Source organism: Charadrius vociferus, unplaced genomic scaffold (assembly GCF_000708025.1).
Source record: "Charadrius vociferus isolate BGI_N301 unplaced genomic scaffold, ASM70802v2 scaffold315, whole genome shotgun sequence".
Taxonomy (NCBI): Eukaryota; Metazoa; Chordata; class Aves; order Charadriiformes; family Charadriidae; genus Charadrius; species Charadrius vociferus.
In genome coordinates, this window is record NW_009648453.1 from 1,609,565 (window position 1) to 1,629,896 (window position 20,332).

Here is a 20,332-nt window from a genome sequence, read left to right on the forward strand (position 1 = left end):
CCAAATTGGGTAAGTGAGAGAAGACTGAAAAGCAAGTGCAAACACACCTCAAAGACTGAGCAACTTCCAAAGGAACGTGGTAGTTTATCACAGGTTCAAAAAACATTAAATACAAGAGAAGTTAGAGCAAAGGGTCCATAATATAAAGAGAAAGAACTGTGGTAAGACCAGACTGAGCAATCTCTGCAGAGAAGGGTGTACTTCAGAAATGTGAAGACTAGCTATCACATTCCTCCCTTTATTCTGCTGCAGTTCACCAAAGCAACATGTATAAACATCACACACTTGGAAACCATAGGCTCCTCTTTCCATCGGGGAATATTCTCTTTCACTGGAGTTTCCATCCTATCACTCTTTTCCCCAGTGACATAACAAAAGGGAACAAACAACTGGGATGCACTTTACTAGCTGGCAGCCAGATTTCTGTTAGCTGGAGCAACTGCACGTCACTGCAAGGATTTCCAAACTATACTCATTTACGGCGGTCTCCAGTGATGAAGAGCCAAGATTGGGGAAGCACATAAATGCCTTCAAGCCATCCTTGATCCAGTCCTGAACTGAAATTCAGCTGAAGAAGATCTGCCCCTTTCTACCTGGAAGCATTCTCTGTCAGGACACAATATGAAGCAACAGCACTTCAAAAAAACATACTTAAGGCAACAAGTCTGAAGATTTGAAAATCATTACCTCTCTACAATGATGGTTTTAAAAGACAGAATACCAGCCTCTGATGGCTGTCTACTGGCATAGTCACTTTCTCCATACTCAATAGCTAAGACAAGCAAAAATAGGGTCAGAGAAACTTATCAGGCCCAAAACTATCAGGCCCAAAATAGTTCCAAGCAGAGCAAGGCTGATTTATGTTGGCAATGAAAATCTAGGTGCATGTTACAATTATTGCTGAAGTTTACAGTTTACTTCCAGACATCTTTCTCCAGAACTAAATTTACAACACAAACTTTATGATAACTAAATCCAAATGAGTATCCTCTGAGAAGAAATCTTTTATAAGAATGAAAAAATGCATGCCTCCTGTCTTACTTTGTATTAAATAACAAATTAAAAATACTTTAATATTAAGTGTTTTGGAGTAGCTACAGAAAAATAATGAATTGAAAACCAAAAGGGTCAGCAGACTTACATTCAAGAAACACTTTAAGGGTGTTCTGATCATGTAGATAAGTAAAATCATGTAAATCTACTGTGTAAAACAGTCCTTCATCTGTAAACATACACCACACCAAAATCTGATCTGACATTCATGTACTGCTTCGTAAAAGTATAGTTTTGTGGAAATATAAATAAAGCAGAGTATAGCTTTGTTACTCATGGTAGCATCATCCACAGTGGGAGACTCCCCTGGAAGCCGAACATCTCTTTCTGACTTCACAGTCCACCTATTTAAAAGTTATTTTTAGGATCTCTGAATAATAGCTATGTTTACAGAAACACATAGAAGACATATTTTAAGTGCTATATGTAGCAATCGAAGATATACAAAGATAACATGTCCTTTCAAATAATGGAGAAAGTCTTATCTCTAACATTTGTTCATTTTGGTTTTACAGATCTTAGTATTTGTGACATATCAATTATGATCCTGACTCTTTCAGCTGCTTGAATTTTCTTCAGGAATTATGCTAAAATTAAGAAGAAGAAGAAAAGAGAGATTTCTGTAGTGCTTTACTTGATTATTTTTGGACTCTCAAGATAATTCATTTTTTAATGCTTAACCAACATGTGACTGTGCTGTGCTATGTTACACAGCAGAAATCCCAGAGGCATTAGTGCTCAGAGTGTGACTCTGCACCAAGATTTTAACCCAGTTAGATGAAGGTAACCTAGCTCAAGACGGGCAGCACTGTAAGTTTTCCTAGCCAGCTATCTCACCTGAGACACTGGCCTCACAGTCCAACACTGTGCCTCATAAATGCACAACCTCACTTGGAAAATTATATGGAGTCTCCCAAACAGTACGTCTTTGCACCACAGCAGCCTTCCCTAAGCTCTAAATATCCATTACTCCTTCCAGTGCCAAAGTTTCTTCCTGTAATTTGAGCTCTTAAAATAGACTCCACATGGAAGGCCTGGTGTTTTTTATTATTTTTAACTACTGGAATTAAGTTTGAATATCACAGTAAGTCTTACCTCCAGTCATCTTTGGTTAAATTTGCCAGGATGTTCATCTCTTCTTCTTGCATTAGTCTATAAGCAGCACTTACATGATGATTTTCAAGAACAGAACGATCATTGTACAATATTGCAACATCTGACCTAGTGTTAAAAAAAGAGGCAGAATTTGCAATAGCATCCTGATAATGGCACTGGGGAAAATAGGATTGTAGAGCAACAGAAATGCTCTAACTAGGCTACTGGAGTACTCTTTGGTGACGCAACTATTTAAAATGCAATGCATCCACCAGCAGAGGGGGCTCCACACATAGCCTGGGTATTAAGAAGTTACTCCCCCTGTTCGACAGACATGTGCTTTTGTCCATGTCACTCATAATTAGAATGAGCTGTAAATAATAAAATATTAAAAACTTCAACTTCATATATTTTTAAGTAAATGCCATTTTTTGTCAGAAAAACAGCCAAAACTTGAGCCTCATAAGAAAGGAAATGAAATTTGATTCCATTTGATTCCACGCTGAAATTTGATTCCATTCAAGTTCTCCCTAAAGCCAGACTCTTACCATAACATTTGCACCCTCAACAGTATCTTTCCCCTCTTAATTAAAGACTAACCTACAATACCAAAATTACATATAGATTTTCAAAAATTTTGATGTGATGGATTTATCATACTTAGCTTCAAACTTCACTAATTCTTGGGGAATTTGTTTCCCCAAGACCTGATTTGACTTGCTAAGCAAACTTGGGTCTCCCCTCTCTGCTACACTTCTTTTCTTATAAAACTATTCCTGAGTATTTCAATTTGGTCAATTGAAAAGTCTGTACTAGAAGAAAGGTGTGATGACTTAGCAGCACATTTTACTATGATATTAATAAGGTAAATTCAACCTCTTGTTCTGTTGAGCAATAGCATATATTCAGTTTAACCACCCACATGTACGGTATGATTCCAAAGAATCTAAAAAAATTAAAATTTGATTGGAAACTTTATTTAGAGGGAACAAACCATAACCTACCGAAATAATGAATAAGTTTACATCTATAAGCCTACTAAAATCATGGGAAAATCTGTGATTTGCCACTCACAAATGTTTATGAAGCACACTTCGACGCACATAGCTACTTATGGCTAGTTTTAAACAGCTCTAAGATTTGCTATGACTATGACAGCCATTTCGTCAGCTTTTCTCAGGCAAAAGAAGCCTGGAATCACAGCCCTGGGATGCCACATCAGGGCCAAGTTCCACTAGGAGGGAAGAATGAGCTCCATCACAAAACAAATACCTGTTTGCAAGTATGTCCAAGTAAAATTCAAAGGCTAACAGCTTAATTCATTTTCCACTTTTGCAATACTTCAGAGCAAAATATTAAGGACAAAAATAGAAAAGTCATATAAACTTGGAACAACAAACTGCAGTTTATTTTTAGCCAGACTGTGCTGAGGGAAAAAAGAATTATGCCTTTATTGCAACTGCAGATCTAGAATTTGTTCATTATTGTAGGGCGCATGTCGGGGCAAAAGTATGTTACGGATTTAATTTAAATGTAACCATTGGGCACTTTATCTTCATAGGTGAGTGCGAGGATGCTTCTGTTCAAAGCAGTAGTATTTCTAGCACAGAAATGTTGTGTTAGAACATGCCAGTGGTTTGCTCCTTTTGTTTTTTTCAAGAACATGTGAAGCAGACTCCTCAACTGAAGATACTAAAAACAAAGTAAAGCCTAGTGTGAGAGAACAATAAGATCCTTTGTACTAGGCTAAGTATCAGGTGTACCATTTATCACCCAGAAATGGATTAGTCACTGTTTGATACGCTGAAAAATTTTAAGGGAGAGAGGTCTACGCTGTTGTTCTGGACCAGAGGCTACGATGACACACTGTGCCTGCATGAGAATACAGTTAGCCTGACTTTCAAACTGGATTTCTTTCTAGATTTCTTTCTTGTAACTATTGCAGATAGTTACAAAATATGCTGTCCTGTCAAAATATGCTAGGAGAGGACTCTTGGTAAGGATTTCTAAAGCTGTACTTGAAGGTTTCTCCCTCTGTACTAGGACCCTTTAAGTTTAATACACAATTTGAAACAAAATGTAGCACTGAAGTAAGTGCAGACACATTGCTGATAGTGAAGGGCTATTTTTCTGGGAACACTGTGGAAGAAATAAAACATTGAGTCGAAAGTATCTGAATTTAAACGAGCAAATAGAGGGGTTAGGGTTTTTCAAGTCTATGCTCTGAATCTTTTTGATACCTCTCTTGACATATCAGCTCCAAAATATAATTATTTCAAACACTATGGAGCTAACTCCTTACTTTTCCATGCTGTCTTTGTTCATGTGAGCAGTCCCATTAACTGTGCAGAGGTCAAGGAATCAATTTGTAAAATCAGGAATGACCTGGCTACTTCCTGGCTGTACCAGTAAGAGGTATGACAGAGGTCAGACCAATGAATAGCAAATTCCAGATATGACACTTAAAAGACCACTTTGCTTACCTTGTCTGAATATGAAAATTGTTTGTGGTCCCAGTATGTTCATAATCGTGGACGGCAGCTGCAAAGATCATTGCTAAAATTTCCAGTTCTGTGAGCCAGTGCTGGTAAACGAAAAACAAATCTTAGTCATATTTTCTATAATAGCCTAATTAAGATTAAATGCTACAGTACTGGAAATGTTTTGCATTACCTTCAACTTAAGTAAACTTTATTCTTGTCTTATGCCAGGTAACTATATACCCATAACACTTCAGAATTATACAGTAAAATAACTCCTTGTACTTGTAATGGTTTCTCTAAGACCAAGTTAACATCCTTATGGTCACTAGCAAAGTAAATACTGGCAGCCAAAAATATTATAAGTTATAAAGATAATTACATGGTATACTTTGTAGCTGATTTGAGTAGGAAGCATCTAATCTGCTAGCCCATACATGGCACTTGCCAAATTATGGTATATTCACCTAAAAACTTGATATGACGTTAAGGTTATAATTTGTCTTTTAGTGAACAACATATACAGTTCATAATAACATATATACAGTTCATAATAATAGCATTAACTGTATTTTACCAGTGTACATAGCACTAAAACTAGGCCCATGGGAGATTTTGCTGCTCTAAATTTTATCATACTTTGTAATAATGCAAAAAAAGAGTGCATAAGGCTAGTATGCAGTTACACAGAACAAAAGGTAATACAGGTCACGTATACAAAATAATGCAGACCCCAGAGTTTTGTGCATTTTTATACCTCTTGCTAACTGAGGCTGTTCTGTATTGCTCGGTTTGTAAAATAAGCTCTTTGATTTTATTTTTCAAGTTGTATTTCTTGAATGATAAATCATCCTTGAGGAGAAAATTTACTCCATCTAAAAATGGGGGCAGAAAAATCATATGATAATTAACCCCCGCAGTCATAGGACTGATTAAGTCAAATGCCAGTCAAGCATTTCCACACATATTTCAGATTTTTTTTAGTGTAGAAATAAGCTTTTGTACTAAAGGTTCAAAGAATGATCTCATCCTTATGCACCCATATATGCACATACATGTGTATGAATGGATATAAGATGTATAAGCTGCCAGAAGTAGTATAAGCTGCCAATAGTAGTACTTCTTTCAAAGAAGAAGAAAGGAAACAGTCAAGATTCAAAAGTCATGTGAGAATAATGAAATAGGTCATTCAGCAACAAAATAAGACTGCTGAGGAACAACAAGTACTGGTTGTTGGTGAAGCAGTATAGATTAAAAAAGGTCACAAGAGAGGAATGAGAATGTACTGTAAGCAGTTCTAAAAATGGAAACGATGACCTTCATCGTATTGTGTGTCACAAGAAACCAGGCCATGACTGGTCCTGGCTTTCACAGTGTTTTCAACCTACCAAACAGAATAGAAACAGAAATTATTAGTAATTAAAGTTAAACATAAACTTTTTCTTTAAGATGCCTTTTCAAAGATCAGCTTTTTTAGTAACCAAAATAGTTGCTAGACGATGCATTTATAAGTAGAAGAGCATTCCTTGCAAACAATATCTATGGGCTACACAGAAACTTCATATGGTACGATATGAGAGCAAGTATTCTGGAGACTGTAGCTGTGCTGTCAAAATTCAGATCAGTATTCAAATCAGAGAATCGGAGAACTACTTTAGCTAAAGGTTTTCTAAAGAAGTAGAAGAAAGCTCTTTGAGAGTCAGTTAACAAGTGTTTTCCTCAATGGGAGAAGGAAAAGCAGGTATCTGGAGGTCTGCAAGACTGCAAAGAGCTGGAACTTAATTCCCGCCTGGAAGATACTATGCCAGGCAGGTGTAACACCTATTGGAAAAGATCTCTTTTATTGAGAGATGTTTTCGAGTATTATAAATTGCTTATAAGTAAATAGATGCATTTCAACTTTTCATGAACTCTGGTTCAAACTATTTTTTTAAACAATGATGGATTAAAAAATGAGTAAGAAAGGGAGTCTCACAATGCACTTATTGACAGTAAAGACATCTTTTCCTTTAGTTTGAGCAATACAGGTACGTGGGAGGAGAAAAGGGATGGTGGGAAGATGATCGATGACTCAAAAGTTCTTTACAAGATGTATTCCCTGGGACTTAGGTTCTTGAATCTTTATAAAGATGAAGACTTCACAAATACAAGCTTGAGTTACATATTTCAGTTGTATCATCTGGGATTTAATCTCTTGCGAAGGTTAATAGATTGTGTGCCATCTGTGATATCTAACTTTCTATCACATTGATCTGAGGTGGCTGGATCTTGTTACTTAAAATAGACAGTAACTTTTGGAAAATACAATGATAATTTTACTTCTTTAAATGTGACTTTAGGAGAAGACCAGGTTCAAGAGCATCTAAGGAATCTGAAGGTGCACAAGTTAGTGGGACCTGATGAGATTCATCCATGGGTCCTGAGGGAACTGGTGGATGAAGTTGCTAAGCCACTGTCCATCATGTTTGAGAAGTCACGGCAGTCCAGTGAAGTTCCTGAAGACCTGGAGAACTACAGGCTGGCCAGTCTCACCTCTGTGCCCAGCAAGCTCATGGAGCAGAATCTCCTGGAAACCATGCTAAGGCCCATGGAAAATAAGGAGGTGATCAGTGACAGCCAAAATGGCTTCACTAAGGGTAAATCATGCCTGACAAATTTGTTGGTCTTCTATGATGGCGTTACAGTGCTGGTGGATGAGGGAAGAGCAACTGACATCATCAACCTGGACTTGTGCAAAGCATTTGACACTAGCCCTCATGACATCCTTGTCTCTAAATTGGAGAGACGTGAATTTGACAGATGGATCACTCGGCGGACAAAGAATTGGCTGGATAGTCACACTCAAAGAATTGCAGTCAACGGCTCAATGTCCAAGTGGAGACCAGTGACAAGTGGCGTTCCTTGGGGGTCGGTACTGGGGCCAATGTTGTTTAACATCTTTGTCACTGACATGGACAGTGGGACTGAACGCACTCTCAGCAAGTTTGCTGACAACACCAAGCTGTGTGGTGCAGTTGACACGCTGGAGGGAAGGTGTTTAAGGCCAGGTTGGATGGGGTTTTGAGTAACCTAGTCTAGTGGAAGGCGTGCCTGCTCATGGCAGGGGCATTGGAACTGGGTGATCTTCAAGGTCCCTGCTAACTCTAACCATTCTATGATTCTGTGACTCTGAATACATGTTACTCTTCACTGGAATCTCTCCAAAGTCTTGTGGAGAAGCATAAACTCTGACCAACCAGATTTTTTGGCAAATACTGAAATATGGCTGTTTTCCAGGTGCCTATAAGAGATACAAAATGTATGACTTCAACAACAGGAATCGTGAAAAGGAATTTCTAAAACCCAGCTTTTTGAAACATTTGCTTCAGTGTGTCTTTCAGAAGTGAAGAAGGAAGACAGCAATTCTTTGCAAGATTTGGAAGTCGGTATCCGTTCCTTAAGATACAATGAAAGCACAAGAACTTCAAATCACATGCCAATCTGCAAAAACCACACAGGAATTTGATACAGAATTGCATCAAATTGACCCCAATCCAGGTATTTGTTAGAAGATAGAGTTAAAAGAAGCATTACAATGGATGCAGTCTGAAACCTATTAGCTTGAGAAGCAAACTTCAAATTGTTATTGAGTATGGTTCTGTAGTGTTAACCAGGCAACAGGAAAAAAACCCAACAAGTTAAATAGAACATTTGCATGATACTGATGTGTTCTCAAACTGCAAATGACATTTGGGACAGAAATACTTTTGCAAGCTGCAGAATCACTAGGCCTTCTTTCAAACACTGGTTTCTATAAATGTTCCTTCTGCCTGGCAAAGCTACATCTGTTTGAAAGCACTCTTGACTAAGTGTTGTCCTAGTTAGATATCTTTCCAAGAACTTTCCAATATCATAATTCAGCAATTCAAATGTGAACATTTAAAACCTGGCCTAATTTTATAGGAATATTTTGTAGCAGCATTGAAACATTAATGAGGTTTTATAGCAAAGTAACAGTAATAAAGTCTAAGCTTTTCTGAAAATAGTTGGACAAATCACATAAAAATGCAGTTACAAGGTTAAGATGCTAATATTGTAAAACTTGAGTTGGAGAGGTCTTTCTCATTCTCATGTGTACCTGGTGGAGTATCAGATATTCAAACACGAAACAGGTTCCTTCATTCAGTGTTCAGAGGCACACAAAGTGCATTGCAAAGTTTATCAATGGCTAAGCAATCCAAATTGACTAGGATAGCTCTGAAAGTTTGAACCTTGTCCTGGCATCACAAAGAAAATCTGGATGCTATTGTCTTTTTTGAAGAGCAGAGGGGCACGGTTACAACGCGCCAAAGGGATGTTTATACTGCATAATACAACAAAGGGATTTTCCTTCCTGTTAAGTTGCTGATCCAGGTGTATACCTGCAACAAAGACTTGTCTCACATCATTTAATGCTTGCAGTTGATCTTACAGTAGAAGACAAGGGTAGGATAGGAACCGTGATCTAATCTCTTGAAGGTTTTTCTTTTATTAAAATACTATTTTGACAGGTGGATATCGTATACAACAGCTTTGGTTTGGAGTCATCTTGACAAGAGCTGTCTAGCCTATGCCTCAGTCTGATATGGAAGTTTTTTCTCAAGAAAACATCTCAATGTGAAAAGGAATCTTGGCTGGTGAAGACTCCAGGCCTCACTCTGCAAGTAGTACTTGTGTTAAAATGTAGCTTTAAAAACTTGATGTTTAGAAGCAAAACACTTCCTTCAAACAGTAGAATCAAACCCCGCAATGCCTAGGGACTTGTTCTTGCCTCCACTGAACCCAAAGCCAAAGCTTTCAGTGAGAAAAGGCTTATCATAAGTGAATGACTGTCATTTATTGTGTATATATTGGAGCACAAACATCTAAAGTCAGCCCTAAAATTTTCCTTTCCAAAAGTTTTACGGAATTGTTTCATTGCTCTGCAAACAGCAGACAGACACTATCACTTCCCATCTTATTTTTTATTTATTTTTTGAACAAGTGTGTTCTTCATGAAGACAAATCATCAAAAGGCCATTGACAGAGATGTCCCTGTTCTTTCAGTCAGTATTTACTTTTGTCTAGCAAGCTGATAGTGAGAGAGATTTAATACTGCTAGTATTAAATCTAAGATAAGTGTTCAGAGTAAAAAAGCTTGCACAGACACACTTTAGTTCTCAAGGCAAATACTAGAAAACATATTGGGATATTGCAATAGTGCAAGGCATATGCAATCTCCTGCATACTATAGGCACATACGGTATGCAAGAGGAGTCCTAAATAAGGTCATAAACTAAAAGAAAAAGCAGCTGCAGAGTATTTGAGTACGCCTGCACTGATTCAGTGTATGTTTCAATGGCCAGGACCTCAGCAGATACTAAAGCTTCCCTGCCTGATCACACCTCCCAGGCTATGATGTGGAAGTGAAAAATTCTCACCTGCCCACTCCTGCAAATGTATCTCTTTTAGTATGATCTATAATACCCAAGCTCGGGCAATGAAAAGCAAAAAGAACTTAAGGAGGATATTTTTTCTTCTTTTTTCCTCTGCATCAGGAGAGTTCCAACCTGGAAGAACTGTTAAAATTACATAAAGTTCACAGCCTGAATGGTAGTTTGAAATCTATCTCTGCACAATTTTCAAGAGAGCTTTTTCCTTAAAAAAAGACACGTGAACACATTTATCCAAAACAGCAGGGTCTGAGAAAAGAAGTAAATTGAACTTTGCAATATTTCTTACCATGATACCAGTGTGAATCATTATGTAATGCACAGTTTGAGTAACATCAGCTGCATGGATCAAATTGTGATACGGATTTTTGTATTTGCTGTAACCAACTTCAAGAGCTTCAGCAAATGAAATAAGGTTGGGAACAGGAATCTGGGGGGAAAACAAAAATTAAAATAAATGTTTTTTTCCTGCAACTGCTGCAAAATTAATCATTTAATAAATGAACCACAAATAAATATACCATAGAGTTTAATTAACAAACAACAAAAGAAAAATTTAAAATGTAAAGATCTAATATCTTACATGAATCAGGTGGTCTTCACCCAGTTCTTGTAGATGTTATATCCCTCTACATACACCATGCACAGCATATGGTAAGTGTAGAAGAGACTGCAGAGCTATCGATCAAATAGTTTTCAAGACACATCTGTCTGTACCAGGAATGCATAGATTGCTCATATAATAAAGGCATCACAGATAGGAGTCTAACAACAGGATTATCTCCTTTTCTTCACCAGTTTTGCCTTGCCTGAGACAACGTTTCCTTGAATCTGATAGTACGATTTCACTTCCTTCTCTTCTTCCAGGCAATGTATGAAGTAAAGGTACTATCTAGTCCCATTTATTTTCCCATATAACAAAATGACATTTTTCTTCAGATTTTTTACTTTATTTAAAAGCCCTGCAAGATAAGCAGTGGGACTGAGAATGGGCTTAAGCCCACTGATCCAATAATACTGTGTACTTTCTGACTGTGTTGCTAATGGTAGCCCTGGTGTGGTTCTGACTTCAAGCACCCAGAACTTGAAGGGAAAATCTTGATGGGAAAAGCTGAGTCTGGGTTGTTGGTTAAAATGTAAATATTCAAACCAATTTCAGAGTGAGGCAGGCTCTTTAAAAGGAGCATGGAGTTTTGCAGTGGAGAGATTTTGAAATGATAATGAAACTTTCATTCAGTACTATTATCATGATAAATTTGGCATCTCAATCCATTTTTTATCTCAGCCTTTCAAAATTGGTTTTAAGTACTCCATATTGTATTGCAACACCCTGCAAACACCCTGGAAAAGCAGCCTTCTCTTTATACATCCTCCAAGTTGGTTAGGAGAGGAAGGTTCAGCTGAAACCCCTGCACAGTGGTGGGTAACATACTATGGTCTAGACCATGAAAAAAGTATTTAGGAATAACTAAAGTTTTCTGCTTTATTAAGAATCTTTGTTCCATAAAGCTGGGACACTGATTCGGTACTGCTGAGCAAATAGGCTGTATATATAACCTGTTTATTTAATGCTTACAGCATTTAGCTGCTCACTAGCAACATCCCATCCCAAACTGACTTGAAATGCCTCTACACAGCTTTCCATTTTTTGGTTTGCAAAAAAATTTGCATGCTCTGGGTGAAGTTCCATTTGGTATAACTATTGGCATATCACAATGTTTGATTTGCCATATTCTTTGAAATTCTGCACTGCACTGTACAATAAAAAACGATCTCAAACATACCCTGGCTTTCTTGTATTTTAAATTTGACATACTTATTTTCACATACATATTTTTATTTGTGGCTAGTTTCTGACCTTGAAACGGCTCAAAAGGTCATATCGGGTAAACAGCTCATACATCATAAATTTCAGACTGTGCTCTCCACTTGCTTCATTTAGGGCAAATACATCAAAAGACCATTTATCAACATCCTGTAGATGAGGGGAAAAGAAAAAAAAAAAACATAAAATTTCCATCTGTTTAAGTAGGTTTCCTGTTAATCAGTGGAAAAGATATTTTGGGTTTTTTTGGAGAGAAGGGTGAGAGTTTGGTGTTTTTTATTGTCCAACTCCTTTAAGCACCTACTATAGATAACACATCAATGACTATTTCAATATTAAGGATGAAAATAGTTGTGTCAGTTACGAGTCAAATACTTGTAACATGACCTATGCAACTTTGTATGCTTCAAATCAAAGGTCTTAATCTTTCAAATTTAACTTTCTGCATACAAAATGTCTCTAGAACCTCGTGGAGCTAATGTGAATACCCATCCTTTAGATAGGCTATTATGAAATGTCATTAACACGATGATAGCCATATGGCAATTTGAGAATAATATAACAATGTTTGACCTTCAGAGAAAAAGGTGAGGTACTACATTCTCAAGAAATACCATTTTTGACTGCATACATAGCCATAGAAACTTTAGTTCTATAAAAGATAGTCTTCTGGGTGAACTACAGTAATGCCTTAAATTCACAGCAAATACTGTACTTGTTCCATAAGCTGCAGCTTCTTTTGTTAGCTCTATCCCAATACTACTTCTCCTTTTTCTTTCCTAAAAAGGAAACAAATGTTGCTGTCTGAGACACCGATTATCATACCACAGGGAGCTGATAAAACCATGTCTCACATTACTATAAAAATTTCTATACAAATTTCATCCTATTGCTTTAATAACATCTAAATGAAATCACAACTAATCAGTGAAACAATAAACAGAATCATATTCTATTTGTGAATTTTTACTATTAATTTCTCTGTTCTGTGTCCTTATTTCTGTAGTACTAACTATGGCTAGGGTAGGTTCAGTAGAAAAATATATTCATTTCACCCTAAAAGTCACTAAACGTAAGTACAAATACATTCAAATTCCACAATGATTAAACTTATTTTACCTTAAATGTTACTATCACTTCTGCTGGGTAAGCCAAACCAACCATGCTAGAAGTTCTTCGGTACATCCTAAAAGAACAAGTAAAATATTAAGGAATAGCACTCCTTTAAAAAGTACTGGAACAATTTTTCTTTTTGTAATTCATCTTTCACAGTTTGTGAAATAACAGTGAGCTATTTAAGGGTCTGATCCCAAAGATGACATAAGTCTTTTTATGAACTTATGAGAAAAGCCCATCTGCTGGTATATAACTCTTTTACATTAGTGCAATCTTTGGAATATTTTACTGTAGAAGTTTCAAAGCCATAAAGTTCATTCCCAGAATCTTCCAAAGCCCAGGAAATTTCATTACAAATTTAGAGGTTTCATATGGATTTCTGTATAGAAAAATAGAGCAATTGCAGAAATTGAAACCTAAATTTTGGCTCAAAGATTTGCTTCAGGTTCATCCGACCACTTAAGGGATCTTCAGTGACAGACACTGTGGTTAAATGCAGTACTTGCTGTAATAAGAAAATAAAGCCCTCACCTTTCTACAAAAATCCCAGCCTGTACAGCGTGGACAATGCTTCGGAATTTGGGCTTTTCTTCAGGTCTCCTCTTCACTATTCCCATTTCCCTGGTGAATGTAGAAGCTAACCAGTCCCGCACTTCCAGCGGGACCGAATCCGACTGGATGTCAGAGAGCTCATCCTCAGTGTCCAAAAGCTTCCTACAAAAAAATTAATACAAGGTAACCAAGAAGATAGCAGACTGAAGCAAAAGGAGTATGGACAGGCGAACAGCTAACAAAACTTAATTTAACAAGAGCAGGGGCCATCTGTAGAATTGACTCAGCACATCACTAAATGTCTTTTCTAGTAGACATACTGAGGCCACTGGGAAGCTGGGCACAGCAGGTATCTTCCCTCTCCCCTGCTGCTCACATTCCAGAAGGTAAAAGATACTCAAATACAAGATATTCAAGTAAAGGCAAGTGAAGATTTTTCTACAAAGATGTCACAGCTTTGGTGGATTGGAATGTAATCAATAGGTTATAAAATCTTGAGGAGACATCTAAAACAGTGGCTGACATGAACATCTACAGAAAGAGGGGTTGCTGCTATAACTGAGAACACCAGTGATCCACCTGATCTGTCCTCCAAAATGGGACAAAAAATGTTTTGATACTTACATGCAAACTAAATGGTATTACATAGCAATGCTACGGTGAATGTATATACCCTGTATAAATGATCATCGTGTTATTCCAGTGAAATAAATGTATTAAAGAGAACTACTTCCTTCCATATGGAGATCTGTATTCCTGTTGAAGGCAGGGTAACAAAATCATAGCACTAAAGATAATATACAAGATTGGATTGCAAGTCAGCTTTCACAGTTCTTAGTTGTTCAAAAAGTTAGAAAAGTTATGTATACCTCCTGCAAAATAGAAAAAGTATTAAAATGAAACTTCAACAAAAATGAATTGGAGGACATACAGTTCATTTAGAAGAAACGTGTAACTAAATATTCTTTTAAAACAGACTCAACACTTCAATTCTGCCCTTCTATAAACGTAGCAGATGTAGGAACACAACCTTTTTCTTGATGTTATTTGCCCATATTACTCAGTCTGCTGGGGTTTTCCAAGAACCAAATCCCTTATTTAGTCAGATAACAAGTTCTCCTTCATGCAATTATGCAAGAAACCCCAGAGTTAGGATGACCCGAACATATGTAAAGCATGCCACCCTTTTAAAATGTTTCATTAAAAGTGGTACCAATTGAATTGCAGGCATTATTTGATTACATAGATCTGTCTTTCCGAAACTGCTCAAGTTTGCGTTAATTGGACACAAAGCAATGATGGACAAAGTATTCTGGAGTGTGATTTTCTCATCAGGCAATCTGCTTGTCAAATTAAAACTTCTCCTGAGTGAAGATGATCCCTGAGAAATATATTTGGTGGGAATTCGGCTAGCAGCATTTGCAGATGGGTATTTGGGAGAGGAAAATTTTCCCTCCTTTTCCATTTTCATGTTATCACCTCTGCCACTGTCTTTTCTTTCTACTCTTAACTCTACTTTTCCCCCTATTTGTGCACGTTCTCATATTTATTCAGCATCTCTTTCACACCTTTTACTTTCTATTTCTCTTCTTCAACATTTTCAAAACCTTGCCTAATCCAGATCTTCTCTGGCATATAGAGGAATCGAGCAGCAACATGGATGATGAAGAAAAGCCTGAATACAGTACAGTTCAAAGGAATCCCCACATAAATCTGATACTATCTGAAGGATTATAAGAAGATGCCTAGTAGGAAGCAGGATGCCAGAAGTGCCATATAAATTATTGGTGAACAGTGAATGTAGTATATTTGTGCTCATCTGCCCCGTTCTCAGTTTCAGCAGCTCATCTGGCTGGCAGCATATTTTGTGAGACTTTTCAATTGGGGTTTAAAAAAAAATTCCATAAAATGCCCCCAACACTATCACTGTTTACTGAAAGAAGAGCAGAAACATTCCTATTTTTTAGACACATAGAATTATCAGACTAGGCTTTTTAACACAGAGCGCAAGCTGAGCAGAATGGACAAGAACGATGAGATTTTCTGACAGTGGGACACAGGCCAAAAGTTGGTAATTTATTTTGGAGGAGAGGGACTTGTGTAAAGGAAAGGATCTGGGCAAATTATCTGTCTTGCAAAACTAAACCAAGGCTGAGACTGGCCGTAGGTCAAAGGCTATAGATTGATTTTATTCCCTAAATTAAAAACTATGTTATAGTCCACTTAAATTGCTACTAGTCTAACACTGTTATTAAATATCCCTGGTGAGATCAGAACATTTATATTTCTGAGGATATTTGACATTTGATGTATTTGTGGTATTATCAGGAATAAACCTTATAATCCCTAAAACATATTGTTGTAACTATTCCAACTGTCACCCAAATGAGATGAAATTATTCCAGTGATAAAAGGACCATGAGCATTAGGCTGCCTCAGAGCACACAGCAGGGATATTCCACATCACCTGTGCCGCATGAAGCAGAGCTCTACATCAGTTTGCTATAGTCTGATGCAGGTCTAAATTCGGGAACAAGTCCTGAGCTCTGCAGATATGAGCTGCTGGAATACAAATTAAGGCTAGCAAGACACACCGCAGTTTCTCTAATCTTTTTAACCATTCATTTGTAAAACAGGAGGACTGTTCAGCCTGTAAACGACAGTAATGGGAGTTACTTTATGAGGACAGAACAGAGAAAACAGAATTTGAAAAAAGTGTTTATTTAATAAGTAATTTTCATGAGACCACTGCTCTCTGATGAGATGTGACTGAACAATGTGCTATGGGAGAGAGAGAATTTCAGTGTCTCTGGTTTCTACTTAAGTAACTGGGAAAGCAACTGCAACATAGAATTATGTTGTAAGCACAATCCTTTGCAAGGATTTGGAACCTTAGTAACTTCTCAAAAATAATTAGTTTCTTTCAGAAGCCTAACTGAAACAACATTTAAGGAAAGGAAACAAGGGCTAGTCATTCATCTCGTAACTCTATTTTCTACACTTTCTTGACCTTTTGAAGAGCAAGATTCATATTGAGGAAAATTACTCATGACATATGCATTGCTAGAAATGGCCTTTGAATAAATTTGCTAATGACTGCCATTCTTCTGTAATTACAAGGAAAGGATAATACATGGGTCTACACAGCTGAATAAATGGATCATTAGACTGATATATAATTTGATGGTAATTTTATTTAGGATGGGAAATAAATTAGGCTATATATTACACCATACTAACTATGCTTAATTATCACAAATTCTTAAAATCCAATATTCAACTTATTTCATAGTTTGCAACTTTTGTCAACTTTTATTCATCTATTTATACCTTGCTTATGAAATATACTATTTCCATTATATTTCCATGGGTGTGCATACATAGGTATACATACACAATATTGTGGATTCTGTGAAATAGGTCTAATTGTTTACCTTTTACCTGCTGATTGTGAAAACACTTCTTTAAAATAACCCAAATAAAGCAAATTTATATGTTGAGACATAAAAACATCAAATTATTTTATCAATAATTTTACTTACTATCTACAAAATGCACATATATATATAAATTTTACTAAATGTAACAAAAAGAACCTTTAGCAGAAGTATCAGAACTTGTACACATTAACCAGAAGTACCAACAGTACTTGAGCACTTACAATAGAATAATAGCCAAAATTTTCTTTTCCACCCAACGAGAACCACGTTTTGACTGACCATCACTATATTTTTTACAGGGATCTTGATCTTCTTATGTCGAACCATTTTGCAGCTTGTTTGCTGGCCCCTACTCTATTGATGCACACCACTGCAGTGAATGCATCAAGTAAATCTCAGAGCCCCTATGTGCCTGTTCTTCTTGCTGTTACTACTTCTGTTGCCCAGAACCTAACTGCAACAAGGCTGACTCCTTGAGCAGATGCATTATAATGTCACACTGATGCAATCACTGAGCATTATAACATCATCATTTCTTTGGATAAATTCTACATCACAACATTGTTTATAATTACTGGGGAAAAACAGAACAGTCTGAAGTGTATATTCAGAACATTTTTATTCCTGAGTGTTTATATCACTGCTATTTTAATTTTTATCCACTTAGAACTTTCAAAAGCTTCAGCAAAATCAGTGAATCAATAGGAGGTTATTGGTGTATGGGTTTACCTAATGAAAGTTATTATTGCCCAGGTAAATGGAAAATATATTTATAAATTCTGCATTCTGTAATTCTACTGTTATGTAGACTTCTTGCTCTAACTTACCACTTCATGAATCACAGGTGAGTAGGTATATTATTATTATAGGTGATTATTCAGGATGCTTTTAAATTAAAAAAAAAAAAAAAAAAAAAGTAGGGGGAAAGGTAAAATAGTGCCAGAAGACAGGGTCAAAACAAAGACAAACATACAGTTTGTCTTTCAGTTCAGTTAAACTACTGAACTTCCTGCCAAATATTAAAGGTATTTTTTGCAAGATTTTGCAATATAATTTGTAATTGTAAATTGTAAAATGTAATTTGTAAATTGTTATATAATTTTGCAACATTTTGCAATATGTAAACTTTTAGATGGGTTCAGAAATGTCACTGGATAAATTAACAAGCAAAATAACAAGTGACCATAGCTGTCAAACTCAAGGCTAGGACCTCTAACTTAGAAAATATTTGTAGTGGAGTGACTGAAAGATCCATAGCTTCATACTCCAAAGCGACCACACTAAAGGTCAGAGATGGCAGGCATTTACTTTCTATTTTAAAGCTATATAGTCCTTCCACAAAGCCAGCTTTAAAGTACAACTATACAGAGACCAATCCCATTCAATTGGGAGGCATGAACTCCAACATCTTAGTTGAATTAAATAAATGTTAATATACTGAGGCACACACTTTATTTCTTTCTTCCATAAAGCTAAGAATCACCTAAAAACGCTATTAAACAAAACAAAAAAGCTGTAACACCATGCATGTGCCCCAGAAAGTACTTTTTTTCAACACAAAATCAGAATTTCAGGATTACATACACTTATTTTGCTCATATATCATTAGCGTATTAAACAGATGCAATACGAGGAAGAGATATGCGTGGGAAGAAGAGGGGGAGGCTTGGGTTATTTAATTCTATTCATTCCATGACTGGAACTCCTATTGACAGTTCTGGGAATAAGTAAGATATGGCCCATGGCATTTCAACTTAGCAATCAATTAATATTGCAGTCATAGTAACCAATAACCTGATCTTCTTGTCACAGTACTGTGTTTTTTGCCAAGAATAATTTTTCAAAATTCAAGTAGTGATAATTTCTATCTCTCTCTTCATTTAATCAGAATTTTAAATACAGTAATGGACTAGTCAAAAGTATATTACTTTTCCATTAGGAATATATCAGATGCACTATGAAGAAGAAATAAAAGAAAATGAAAAAAAATTTAATTAGATAATGGCTATGGGAAAAAAAAAATCCATCAGTGCTGATCAGTCATGCTGCCTAACAGAGATGGTGAAAGACTTTCAGAGGAGGGATTGAAAAGGAGGTATTAGCTCTTTACCATTTAGTGAATTAATCAAGCTAATGATCAACCCCTTAAGAATGAACTGATCAAGGTCCTCTTCTAGGTCTAGAATGCAGAAGGCAAAGAACTTATAGTCCAAAGAGTCCATTCACATTTGTAGCAATTATTTGTGTTCTAGTGTCTCACTACCTTCCTGAATGAGTATGAATCAATACAGTCAATCAATATTTACATCCTCTGTAGTCCACTACAATTTCCACTAACATCCACTAAAAGATTCTCCTGAATCCTATTGAGGGTAAACAAATTGCAAAAATGATTGTGGTGCATTTTTAGTAGACAAAGGTCTTTTTACAGAAAATGATGAATTTACCAACATGTTGTACTCTTAAAATTTAGCACATTCTCAGAAGAATTGTCCTCATATTAAGAGCTACCAATTAATGACAATAAATGGCAAAGACTCTGGTTGAAATACAGTTCTTACAATTGCAGATAAGTAATGGAGTGAGTGCCATTGTTACTAGAAACATTCACTTTTTGGTATGTACTGCCTATTCAGAAATACAGACGTCCATACCAAAGATCATCAACAATCTTAAAATTCAAGTCAGGATATTCATGATTAAAAAATACCATTTTTCAGGAGTACAGACGTGAGCTAATGTATTTGTCTATTTTTAATTCACTTTAGTGTGGTATTCTGGAAGCTCTATAGGGCAGGGACTATCTCAGGGTATAACATAAATAAACAGCAATAACTTTGAGATACAAAATTCAATAACTTTGGAAAAGAGATGCAGGCCATTTATTAAATATCCTAACTGAACTGAAGAGTTTTAGTCAGAATTTAACAGATTTTCAGTGATTTTAAGTGTATTCTTTTTACATAACTTTGATGATGTTGTAAGCTTCCCTCTCAGAAAAAACCTTTGGCTTAGTACAAAAGATTTTAAAGGCTTATTGTAAGCTTTTATAAGGGTGGAATATACTGAATTAATCTCAACACAACAAGCTTTTTCTCAATAGCAGCTTTTACAGAAGTACTTTTTGTAGATTCCCTTAATGGATGAACGGAATGATTTTCTTCAAATGGTACATTTGTTGCTGACAAAGCAACTTCTGGCAAACTACATTTAACCATGGGTTGGCTATGGAAGACGGCAATACACACTCACAGTAAACTTGACTGAATATACAAGATTATGATTTAACTTCATGCTTAAATAATTGTCACTTCCAATCTC

General features: G+C 36.3%; 1 protein-coding gene across 1 annotated transcript in view; it reads right to left on the reverse strand.

The window, feature by feature from the left end:
* Positions 1–20,332, reverse strand: part of PDE1A (phosphodiesterase 1A, calmodulin-dependent) — a 171,297-nt gene that overhangs the window by 33,906 nt on the left and 117,059 nt on the right. The window contains exons 3-8 of the mRNA XM_009885619.1: positions 13,551–13,733; positions 13,023–13,089; positions 11,937–12,053; positions 10,368–10,508; positions 4,632–4,732; positions 2,149–2,274 (exon numbers count right to left, since the gene is read on the reverse strand). Of these exons, the coding sequence (XP_009883921.1) occupies positions 2,149–2,274; positions 4,632–4,732; positions 10,368–10,508; positions 11,937–12,053; positions 13,023–13,089; positions 13,551–13,733 (735 nt within the window). The remainder of the gene's footprint in view (positions 1–2,148; positions 2,275–4,631; positions 4,733–10,367; positions 10,509–11,936; positions 12,054–13,022; positions 13,090–13,550; positions 13,734–20,332) is intronic.